General features: G+C 49.5%; 1 protein-coding gene across 1 annotated transcript; it reads right to left on the bottom strand.

Moving 5' to 3' along the window:
* Positions 1-1,614: 1,614 nt before the first annotated feature.
* On the bottom strand, positions 1,615-11,125 carry MNX1 (motor neuron and pancreas homeobox 1). Its single transcript, XM_053264954.1, has 3 exons — positions 10,359-11,125; positions 4,667-4,827; positions 1,615-2,051 (listed from the first exon to the last, which is right to left on the bottom strand). The coding sequence occupies exons 1-3, from the start codon at positions 10,993-10,995 to the stop codon at positions 1,677-1,679; spliced, it is 1,173 nt and encodes a 390-aa protein (XP_053120929.1). The 5' UTR covers positions 10,996-11,125; the 3' UTR covers positions 1,615-1,676.
* Between the last annotated feature and the right edge of the window lie 698 nt (positions 11,126-11,823).

The raw sequence follows: 11,823 nt of genomic DNA, 5'->3' as shown, positions 1-11,823 counted from the left end.
ATAAATACAATGTACAAAAATAAAGACAATACAGTCCTCCCATGATTCCCAAGAAGTTCCAACCTTCCTGGCCTTAGTTTCCCAGATTGCTTGCTATAGAATAAACACAAAAACTCAGGAAAGGGCAAAGTTTCCAAGAGGGAGAGGGCTTTATTTCTAGCATCCACTTAACTCTGTGGTTAAGTTTTTGACTTTGTTTTGTGGGTTTGTGAAAGTGACTCTCTCTATGCTCTTTGCTGACCAACAAAAATCGGGCACTATTAAAGCCTTGCATTCAACACTGGGGAACACTGTTGGTTGTTGCTTGGGTGCTGAAATGTTGCAACTGATAAGCATTACCAAAGCCAGTATCGGGCTCTTTCCTGTGATGAAGACAAAGGGAACTGGTGGCCTAACGTTCACACTCTCCCACAGAGAATGATGACATTTCAGTCCTCTTTACTGGGTGATGCTAAGGAGCTAAAAGGGCAGTACAGGAGGGATAGTGTAACTATTTCGTATAGTCATTTCCAGAGGTGTAGCCATATTGGATTATTGCAGCAAAATGGGAGTCTTGTGGCATCTTAAGGATTAACACATTATTGCAGTTTAAGCTTTCATGGACTACAGTTCACTTCATGAAACACAAGAGAACACATGGACATAAGAAGAACCTTGCTGGATCATGCCCAAGATCTATCTAGTCCAGCACCCTGTTTCCCATAATGGCTCACCAGATGCCTTGGGAAGCCACACAACCCAGAGGTGATGCCATGCCTCCTCTGCTGCTGTTGCTCCCTTGCAAGTGACTTTTAGAGGCATCCTGCCTTTGAATCTGGAGACAGCCTATCACCATCAGGTGTAGTTACCATTGATAGATTTGTCCTCCATTAATTTGTCTGGACCTCAATAAGAATAGGGAATATTAACTCTGATTAGACGGTGTGTGCATCCAATAAATATATACTGTTATGTATGTGTGTGTGGCACACACATCTCTCTGTGTGTGTATAAATAAAATACATGAAGTGCAAGAGAGAGACTTACAAAATGTCCATAGTGGGGCCAAATGCCCATAAAATGCAAGAGATACAGCAGAATGAGACAATTTTAAAGCTTAAATGAACTACATAAAGGTAAGCACAGTGACAATTCACAACCACCATTACTGCCAGTAACTGAAAGGTCACTGTGCTTATTTTAATATACATTGAAGCTTGACATAAAATTGTCACAGACTGGACCTCTTGCCTTCCATGGGCATATGGGCCCACCGCTTACAATAAAAAGAATATACTCACTCTCTCTCTCTACCCATGTGTGTCCATGTGTGCCTGCCAACTCTCACTTATACCCCTGATGAAATGGCCTGTAGTCCCCAAAAGCATTTGCTACAAAAACGTATTAGTACTGAAGGTGTCACAGACATGTGTCATACCCTCATGTTTAAAAAAGCGAATAGCCTAATCATGGATTTGCCTGAATGGTGGGCAGGATTGTGTGCGCATGTGGAGCCTGGAGACGAAGGGCAGTGGTGTTGTAGGGTAGCTGCATGTTTGGGCGTTGAGATCAAGGGACTGGGGGCTGGCATGGGGGGGCACCTAGGGAGCACATGACTTTAGACAATGGGGAGCAAAGAGATCTGGGGCAGGTTTTTCTTGGGAACCAGGGCAGTCATGGCTCTGGGATCCAGCTACTTAGGGGGCTGGGGCTGGGGGGAGTTGTGGGTGAGCTCCCCCATGCCTGCTACGGGGCTGCCTCCCATCCTCCTCGGCATCAGAGCAGTCAGGAGAGCCATAAGGGCAGCAGTGTCCAGGTGGATCTTCTTCCTCTTCTTCCTCCTCTTCTTCTTCTTCCTCCTCCTCTTCCTCTGGGTCGCTGTCCCTGAGCTCCCGCAAGCGGCGGCCCCCATGGCTCTTCTCTGGCCCCCCAGCTGGTGGCTGCACCTCATCCCCTGCTTTGTCCTCCCCCGGGCTGCCCCCCTTCTGCTTCTCAGCCTCCTGGGCTGCCTGCTCCTTGGCCTTCTTGCTTCGTTTCCACTTCATGCGTCGGTTCTGGAACCAGATTTTCACCTGGGGGGAGGAAGTGGGGGGAGATAGAACACTTATGGAAGACAATACGTGTGATCAGAACTGGGCGGTAAAAAGCACGAATGAAACCAATACACCTACACAAGGCCGGATTGGACCCAGGACTTGTTTTTGCAAATGCCAAGCACTAAACCTGCCTCCAGGTTCAGAGGCAGGATGCAACTGGGCTCTGAATAGTAGTTGCAGGGGAGCAACAGTAGGAGAGAGGGCATGCTTTCATCTCCTGCTGGGGGACTTCCCAGACGCATCTGGTGGGCCACTGTCAGAAACAGGATACTGGACTAGAAAGGCATTAGGTCTGATCCAGCATCCAGCAGGGCTGTTCTTAAACCTGAGCATGTGCAGATTACTTAAGAACATAAGAACATCCCTGCTGGATCAGACCCAAGGCCCATCTAGTCCAGCATCCTGTTTCACACAGTGGCCCACCAGATGCCACTGTGAACCCACAGGCAGGAGCTGAACGCATGCCCTCTCTCCTGCTGTTAATCCCCTGCAACTGGTACTCAGAGGAATCCTGCCTCTGAGGCTGGAGGTGGCCTATAGCCCTCCAACCAGTAGCTGTTGATAGACCTCTCCTCCATGAAGTGATCCAAACCCCTCTTAAAGCCATCCAGGTTGTTGGCTGTCGCCACATCTTGTGCAGAAAATTCCACAAGTTATTTATTTATTATTATTTATTTAAAATATTTATATCCCACCCCTCCAGTGCATTACCACTCGGGGCGGCTCACAACAATAAGATAGACACAGAACAACAATACGATAGACAGACAAGTTGGTTATGCGTTGTGTGAAAAAATACTTCCATTCGTTGGGCCTAAATTTCCTGGCAATAGCAATAGCAATAGCACTTACATTTATATACCGCTCTATAGCTGGAAGCTCTCTAAGCGGTTTACAATGATTTTAGCATATTGCCCCCAACATTCTGGGTACTCATCTTACCGACCTCGGAAGGATGGAAGGCTGAGTCAACCTTGAGCCCCTGGTCAGGATCGAACTTGTAACCTTCTGATTACAGGGCGGCAGTTTTACCACTGCACCACCAGGGGCTCCAATCAATTTCATGAGATGACCCCTGGTTCTAGTGTTATGTGAGAGGGAGAAGAATTTCTCTCAACCCACTTTCTCCACACCATGCATGATTTTATAGACTTCTCTCATGTCTCCCCGCAGTTTTTCTAAACGAAAAAGCCCCAGGTGTTGTAGTCTTGCTTCATAAGGAAGGTGCTCTAGGCCAGGGATTCTCAACGTTGGGTCCCCAGATGGTATTGGACTTCAGCTCCCATAATCCCCAGCTCCAGTGGTCTTTGGTTGGGGATTATGGGAGGTGAAGTCCAATAACATCTGGAGACCCAAGGTTGAGAATCCCTGCTCTAGGCCCATGATCATCTTGGTTGCCCTCTTCTGCACCTTTTCCTGTTCTACAATGTCCTTAGTGATGCTTCCCCTACATCACTAAGAAGCCGTCAAAGCTAGCTCACATCTGGGCTGTGGACCTGCCTCTTCCTTGAGATATTTTCTGAAGGCCTTGTTCCAGATTCCCCCACCTTTAGAGGTTAGGTGGGTAGCAACTTAAGGCAAGACTTCTTCACCCCGATTGTTAAATTCCCTCCCCAGAAATATCCATCTGATGCCAGCTTTGTTGTTTTTTAGATCCCAATTAAAAGCTGTTTTATTTTTGAATGTAGGGGGATTGTTGTTGCTGTGGATTATGGGAGTTGTAGTCTAAAACAGCTGGAGAACCTCAGGTTGACCAGCTGACCTCTAAGGCTTTGCATCAATGGCTGCTTTTGCTTTCTCTGCTGCTGCGCTGTCTCTTTTAATACTGGATTTTAAAAATTGTGTTTGTTATTTGGTTGACTGCAAGTTTATTTTTATTATTATGGATTAGACTGTTGTAACCTAGAAAGAGGAAGGGTGGGATATAAATATTTGGAATAAGTTAGGGGAAAACTTTGGAGTAAGAGAATATTTTCTGGAGTGATAGGAGATTGGCCACTTAATATTTCAAACCTAAAGAAATGATGGTTGAAAATAGTTCACATACATAGACGCCAGCAATCCCTGCAACATCCTAATAAAACAGACTATCATGGTTGTGAAGGAGTGACTCCTTCCCTCTGTGTGTTGTGGATTTTTTCCCTTTAGTTCTATGTTCCCTCTAAACTCAGGGGTTAAAAGGTTACAGCCTCTGATAGCAAAGTCTGAGGCAAGCTGTCTGCTGTAGAGTTTTGGAAGGAAAATTACTCAGTGTTCTGACTGGATATCAGAATTCCTGCTACACGCAAAGGAGCTTGTAGCAGCACGCACACAAAAGTGTCGTCTCTAGTGGGAATCGGTGCTGAACGAGCGCCAAGGGACGCCAATTCGACCTCAAGGGGGCGCTAATTCCAGCAGCCCTGTCCTGTCCGGCAGTCTCCGCGGAGGAGTCCCATGTCCCAAGGAGCCCAGCGGCAGCGGGGGTTGAAATAAGTAAGACACCTGATCTGGCTCCTCCTTGGGGAGCTCACCTCTCTTCTCTCCTCCCTCCCTGCAGGCCGCCTGGGGTCTCCCCGTCCCAGCAGCCCGCCCGCCCCCAGCCAAACACCCACCTGCGTCTCGGTGAGCATGAGGGACGTGGCCACCTCGAAGCGCTTCGGCCTGGACAGGTATTTGTTCAGCTTGAACTGATGCTCCAACTCCAGCAGCTGCTGGCTGGTGAAGGCGGTGCGGGGCCGCCGGCACTTGCCCAGCAGGTTGGACTGCGCTTGGGCTGCGGGAGAGGCAAGCACAGAAGGCAGTGTCAGAGAAGAGCCCTCACTCAGCCCTCGCGCACCAACCACCAGCCGCTCCCCAGACGCAGCCTTTCTCGGCTGCCACGTTCCCCTCGGGGATGGGCTGCTTCTAGTGCTGCTGCTTCCTGGTTTCTTCTGGGGAGAAGGAGACTCCAACCCCACCCCAGTCATGAAAGGGGAGGAAGAGGGAGGAGGAGGAGGAGGGCGGGAGAGGAAGGAGGGAAGCAAGTCAGCTGGATCAGACCAGGCTTCATCCCAACCTTGGGTCCTCAGATGTCGTTGGACTACAACTCCCGTCGCTCCTTTTGGCCGTTGTGCCTGAGGATGATGAGCGTTGTGATCCAGCAGCATCTGGGGACCGCAGGCTGAGAAACGGAATATGAATGGGCTGGACGGGGCGCGTCCTCCGTCTAACTGCCTCGTCCAGTCCACCAGCCCGCCAGGTGCCTCTCTGGGAGTCCGCACCTTCTAGTCTTCCCGTTCTCAACATCGAGAGGTAAGCTTGTTTCGCACGTGAGGTTCCTTTTCGGTAACTTGACTAATAGATGCTAACAGAGTAGTCATTAAATGCGTCAGAGGACCAGTCGTATATGTGTCCTCTGTCCTCAGAACACCTTGTGTTCAATGGGGCTTACTTCCAGGTAAGTGTGGATAGGACTGCAGCCTATCTCACACACACACGTCTCTGGAGGTGGCCAGGGTTATGTGTTATGGTCCTCGGCACTGCATCTCGCGGTTCCATCTGGTAACGATGTAAGGACCTACTTCATGCCCTGGGATCTTTTCTCTGTCCTCAGTCCATTGCCGCCTCCTTCCCTGGATAACCTTCCAGTTCCCATATTATCAGAAAAGGAGAGCAACGCCTGTATCTCCTCATGCTGCTCCTCTGTATCCCCCTCCGCACAAAAAATAAAGAGGCCCCAAACACCAGCGTGGTGTAGTGGTTAGAGTGCCGGACTAGGACCGGGGAGACTTGAGTTCAAATCCCTATTCAGCCATGATACTAGCTGGGTGACTCTGGGCCGGTCACGCCTCTCTCAGCCTAACCTACTTCACAGGGTTGTTGTGAGGAGGAACTTAAGTATGTCGTACACAGCTCTGGGCTCCTTGGAGGAAGAGCGGGATATAAATGTAAAAATAATAATAGGATTACAATTAATGCATTGTGGTTTTAAGGAGCAGCAGCTGTATTTACTTGGGAGGAAGTCCCATTGAGCACAGTGGGATTTTCTTCGAGTAAACATGCCTAGCATTGCTCAATGACAGCTGTATATTATATTATGTCAAACACTGGTCAGAAGTGGTGGCGGCTGTCTCAAACCAATCGCTCATAACGTTTTAAGTCGATGACAACATTTAATGCTGATGCAATCCAGAGTAACAGATTCCTCTCTGGAATATATCTAGACACGGTGAACGATAAATTTAGACTCGGATTAAAAATGAAAATAATAGATAACGGGGGCTCAAAATTCATGTCCGCGGTGAAGGTGGAGGCAAGGGGGAGGGATCCAGCCCATCTCCCCCTCTGAGAGATGGCCCTAACCCTGGGGCCTTGATGGAACGTAGCATTCTAATGTCAAGCAGAGTGATTCATGGACAGGGAAAACCAAAGGAACACAGGAAGCTGCCATATACTGGGTCAGACCATAGGTCCATCTAGCTCAGTATTGTCTACACAGACTGGCAGCGGCTTCTCCAAGGTTGGAGGCAGGAGTCTCTCTCAGCAAAATAAAAAAGGAAAGCAAGACAAGAAGTGAAGACACGGAGAATCTGACGGCAGAATAGATCAGGAGGTAAAGATTTGAAAAGCTCTTTTGCCTAATTAAAAGTGCTGCAGAAATCAGTAAAGGAAGGCAGAAAAACACGCACCTAATCGAACAGACCAACATGCTAAACAAGGTATGATGGGGCCACACTCACCCGTGCCGTGCTTAATTCCTTTGGTTAAATCCTGAGTTGCTCTTCTCTTTGGCTGGTATCACCAGTGTACTTGGGACAGACTAATTGCCTTGCAGCAGGCTATTGCTGGTGGGGCAGATTCTCCTGGCCTTGTACAGGTCGGTCTAGCTACAGAGAATACATCCCTTAACCACTCTCACGGGCCCTGTCTGCCGGGGAACTCCCTCTTCTCTCCACCTCTCAGTTCCTATTTGCCCACAAAGCAAATATTTGCCCACAAAGCATGGTGGCCACCTCCAGGGATTCAGCCCCCCCTCCCCCCACACACACTTGAGGGGTTACCCCACATTTTATTGAACCCCACTGCCAAACCTATAACCCCATACTCTCCCCCCCGTAAAAAGTGTCTCTCCCCCTTAAAAAAATAAATAAAATAAAAGTGAGGCGTTACTGAAGCTTTCTCTGGAGGCCTGGTCTGGACCTAGGGACAGCGGGCGTAGGCCAGAGATGAAGCCGGCGCCTTGATCCGCAGCAAAAGGCCAGGCTCGGGACTTTAGAGCCCTGGGAACAACGTCGGGATCAGTCTCCCCCGCTTGGCTTTCTCTGGGCTCCAGAAGGGACCAGGGCCTCCCATGGATGGTGAGGGCAAGTCCAGTGCCCGCCAGGCGCTCTCGCTCTCTCTCGTCCGACCAGTATTTGATTTCCCAAGAGCTGAACAACAATAATTATAAAGGGGGAGCGAGCGATCTTCAGGGAGCAGCAGATATAAACTCTGCCCCGTAACGCCCCCTTAAAAAAACCCAGAGTGCTCTTTTCCCCAGCCTAACCCTCGATCCGAACTTTTAATTAAAAGGGGACTCTTGAGGAATCGACCCGGCAGCAGAAAGATTCCCCAGAGCGCTCTGACTCCGGAACGAGATCCATCCCCGACTTGCCTTAACTGGGGGGCGGGGGAGGCTAGTTATTACTGATTACTGTATTCCAAGTGACTTTGGAAGCAAACAAGCACGCATCTTTTGTAGGCAGGTGGGGAACGAGAAAGAAGAGGGCAGTGATTAAACAGAGAAAGAAAAAGGAAAGGAGGGAAAAAAGACCAGAATTGTTTTGTTTCTAGACATGACTGGAATCGGATTTTGCCATCTCCTAAACTGGTCTGCTTTTATAGATTAGAATCGCCTTGATAAAGGGCAAATATTTTAATTATGAATAATTTAATTGTGGCTGAGAAGAAAGCTCGGCCCAGCTTTCCAGTCCAACTGCGTTGTAAATACAGTAGTTGGATGTCTTTTGATTTGGGACCATGAAACTGTCACCCACAGCCCTGTGAAGCCAGAATACTTAAATTTCTGTTAATTAATTCCGTGATACAGGCTTAAACCTTGCTAGAAATAGTCCCGATCCTATCTATAACGCAAGCGACAATCTCAAACTTGTTTGGAAAGAAACCCCTTGAAACGCCACAGGCCTTGCTTCCGAGTAAACACTTATGAGATTGGGAAGCAAGTCCCAACGGGCTCAATAGAATTTACTCCCTGGTGGGTGCACATTTAATCCGGCAGTGAGTCGCTTTGGAATGAAATCCGATTGTTTCTGCTCAATGGACTGATGGATCTCCACAGAAGAATCGCTGGGTCAGAGATGCTTTAATCTTCGGCGATCCCCACCTCTAGTATGGTGCGGCGGGGGGGGGGGTGCGGGTTCTAAAGGAACATGATAACCCTCAAACAAGTTTCCTTGAAAATAATGTTCACCTTAACGTGAATTGGGTCTCAACAGCCGGATCCCCTGGAATGCAGACTGAATCCAAGCGCAGTGCAACTGTGTAATCTGATCCTAACTCGGTTTGCTCGGAAGTAAATCGGCGTTCTTGAGACCGCAGCCTGTCATAGTCTAATCAAAACACCTTGCCAGGTGAGGTGCTACCGCTGTTATTGTGCCCGATCCGACCCATACAGGATGTTTAAGTCCCGTGGAGCGGGTGAGTGAAAACACTTTGAAGCCTTACCTCTTTTCATGTCAGTAAAACGTGCAATGGGTCTTAAACCTGTTTTACGCTGACCTGGATCGAACCCAGTAACGCTGAATGAATATTTGGGGACACCATTAACTTAATTTGAAGCAATATTTTGAGAGACAATGAGCTTTATTTGGAGTAACTCTCTTCACATCTATTACAACAGAACTTTTAATTCATGTTTTTAAAGCCCCGGCGTCTCGCACTTGCAAGCAACTCCACAGAGGCGGGTTTTCTCACCACTCCGCGATCTTCCCAGCCTCCCTTAATGTCTCGCTTTTGACTGTTTGTTCACAAGTGCAACTTGATTGTGGGAGCAAGAATTCTGACAGCTTCCCTAATTATTTTTCTCTCTGATCTAAAATAAATAAATAAAACGCCGGTGGGCCGCGGAAAGACAATGAACCCTTTGTCACTCTGCAAAAGGGAAAATTTCTTAGCTCAGATTTTTTTTAAAATCAAGGTTAATTTAAAAAGATTGCTAAAATCAGTCATACTCTCAGTGAGGTAAGGTAAGGAGGAAAATCGAGTTTTAGAGGACAAAAACATTTTGCAAGAAATATCCTCGCGAGGCCTAGCTGCTTATTTATCCTAAGTAGGATCAGTATTATGGCAGGGACTGCATTACATTTTTAAGTAGTTATTTTTAGCCATATGGGTAGGGACAGTTAATATTATTTCTCCCAATCTAATCTTGATTGTGGTCCGCTATAAGAAGGAATATGTGACGCAAATCCAGCCAAATGTAAACACTTCCAGGTCCCATTTAGACAGGGAGACCGTTAAGGAAATGCCTAAGACAAATCAATTGGATTTCACTGCGGTTAGCCTTGCTTTGATTGCAGCCATCGCCAAATGCAGATAGCGTCTCTTTGTAAGCCAACAGGAGAATGAAACTAACCAAACCAAAATTTCACAACAACAAGTTTAACCCGGGAAGGGTGCCATGGGTGGGTCTTCCTGGGAAACTCCACTGGCGCAGGGCAGAACTTGCTTCGGCTCCAAAAACTGGGTGCCTTCCATACAATATTTGATCTTTTTTTCCATTCACAATCCCATCCTCTCCTTTGTTGGGAGCGATTAGAAAGAAAGACATGTGCAAATGTGCAACAGTTTGGTGCAATGCCGAACCGCATTATATGCCATAGATAGGTAAGCTACATCTACCTTTAAGTCTGGTTTAAGGGACCGCGCTAAGAGACAACTGCAAGAGATCTGTCTTTCAGAATCTCCGTTTCTTCGCGACCAGCCGGTCCTAAATATGCTCAAGTGGCCCAGCAGGCCACCCTTCACCCAGAGCATCCAAACCCGCCATCAAGATGCCCACCTTTAGAGTCGTGCCGGCGATTTTTTGTTAGGCCTCGGTTACCGCCTGGCTGCGGCTAGCAGATGACAGTGGAACCCGCGTGAGTTTCCTTGCTATCGTTTTCCTATCAAACCGCCTAGAGATTTAGATATTAGGAGGTAAACCCATGTGAGAAATAAATAAATGGATGCATCTCAAGCCACCTATATTTATGCTACTCGTGTCTTTGCAGGGGGTCTAGATGTCCCTTCTCAGCGGAGAGGGGCAGAGATGACGGAGATACTCACAGTTAAAGTCTGGCATTTTGGGCAGGATCATGCCGGCGGTGGAGGCTCGGAGCCACTGGTCCAGCTGGAAAGTGCCTGCGCTGAGCTTGATGGGATCGGCCGCAGGGTGGGAAGGCTGGACTTGGGAGTAGGAGTAGGAGAGGGCTGGGTGCTGAGAGGCCAGCGCCGCCGCCGCCGCCGGGTAGCTGTACATGGGGTGCCCGTAGAGGGCTGCCTGAGGGTGGAGGCCGGCTCCGCCTTGCGCCGCGGGGTGCAGTCCCAGGGCCGAGTGGGGGTGCGGGTGATGGTGGTGATGGTGGTGATGGTGCCCCCCGCCGCCTCCGCCGCCGCCGCCGCCGCCACTGCTCCCTCCAGGCAGGAAGCCCGGCTTGGGCACCAACCCGCAATGCGCGCCGAGGATCCGAGGCGGGGAAGGACTCTCAGTCCTCAGGCAATCCGAGGAGCCGCCCGTGTGCGGATCTGCTGAGGACGGCGGGCTGCAGCTGGAGCTGGAGCTGCTGCTGGAACTGGACCTGCTGTGGCCGGAGGAGAGCGAGGTGACCAAGGCCAGAGGCGAAGTCTGCGCCGCCGAGACGGCCACCTTGGGAGGGTCCACCGCCAGGAGCGCATCAATCCGGAAATTCTTGGAGTTTTCCATCGGGCTTCCCGCGGGCCTGCGCCCAGCGCCACCCTCCCAGTTAGGAAGCAGAGCTCACCGGGCCACCAGCATGATGAGGATTCTCAAAGGTGGGCAAGAGCAAGCCCAGCATCTGGCCACCCAAAGCGCGTCGGCGCCCCTTACCCCGCGCCTGCAGCCAGTGCCCAAGCCAAAGGGCAGCCCACGGGGGAAACCCCGCTCTTTCTCCCTGCAAGACAGCAAAGCACCCGGGCCTCCGAACTCCACACACTTGAAGGCTCAGATGCGGCTCCCATTGGCCCTGCGGCAAGGCAGGACGCCATTGGTGGCCGGAGCTGGGCTTCCACGCAGCCCATTGGCCGCGGCACACACCTGTCAACGTTCCTGGAATGTTGGCCCTGCCCACCTGGGTAGTTTCCTGCTCCTTTCCTTGGCACTTGGGGCTAGTCTCAGACGAAATAATAAAGGCAAGAGTAAGCGAGCGATTTTGCAGGACCGCCGACCTTAGGAATGTGTCAGCTTCCGACTTAGTCAGTGCTCTTCATCAGACGGATTTACTCATTGATGGGGAGGGAGAAGAAAGAAAGAGATTAGATAGGTGCCGTGTCTATCCTCAACAGTTCACAAGAAATTGCACCCTAAACTGGGCACCCCAGTCCCTAAAATATGAAGTCATGTCTACCCTGGAGTCCAACCTGCCATAATGTTAATTAATAAATTATCGAAAGCAGGAAATCTCTCTGATTTTTCTCAGCTGTTAGAACTGAGAAAGCCTTTTGGACCATTACAATGTATAGTGCCAAGGGAAGAGGTAAAATAACTTCCCAAATAACTGGGGAAACCTGTCCT

Source organism: Hemicordylus capensis, chromosome 6, assembly GCF_027244095.1.
Source record: "Hemicordylus capensis ecotype Gifberg chromosome 6, rHemCap1.1.pri, whole genome shotgun sequence".
Classification (NCBI taxonomy): Eukaryota; Metazoa; Chordata; class Lepidosauria; order Squamata; family Cordylidae; genus Hemicordylus; species Hemicordylus capensis.
The sequence above is the reverse complement of the archived record's forward strand: the minus strand, read 5'-3'. Positions and strand labels throughout refer to the sequence as shown.

What these genes read in the sequence shown, in the direction of transcription:
- MNX1 (XM_053264954.1), bottom strand. Translation starts at nt 10,995, where the DNA reads ATGGAAAACTCCAAGAATTTCCGGATTGATGCGCTCCTGGCGGTGGAC. An exon ending in CAAAATGCCAGACTTTAACT is followed by an intron (nt 4,828 to 10,358) that starts GTGAGTATCTCC and finishes CCTCTCCCGCAG; the next exon opens with CCCAAGCGCAGTCCAACCTG. An exon ending in TCATGCTCACCGAGACGCAG is followed by an intron (nt 2,052 to 4,666) that starts GTGGGTGTTTGG and finishes TCCTCCCCCCAG; the next exon opens with GTGAAAATCTGGTTCCAGAA.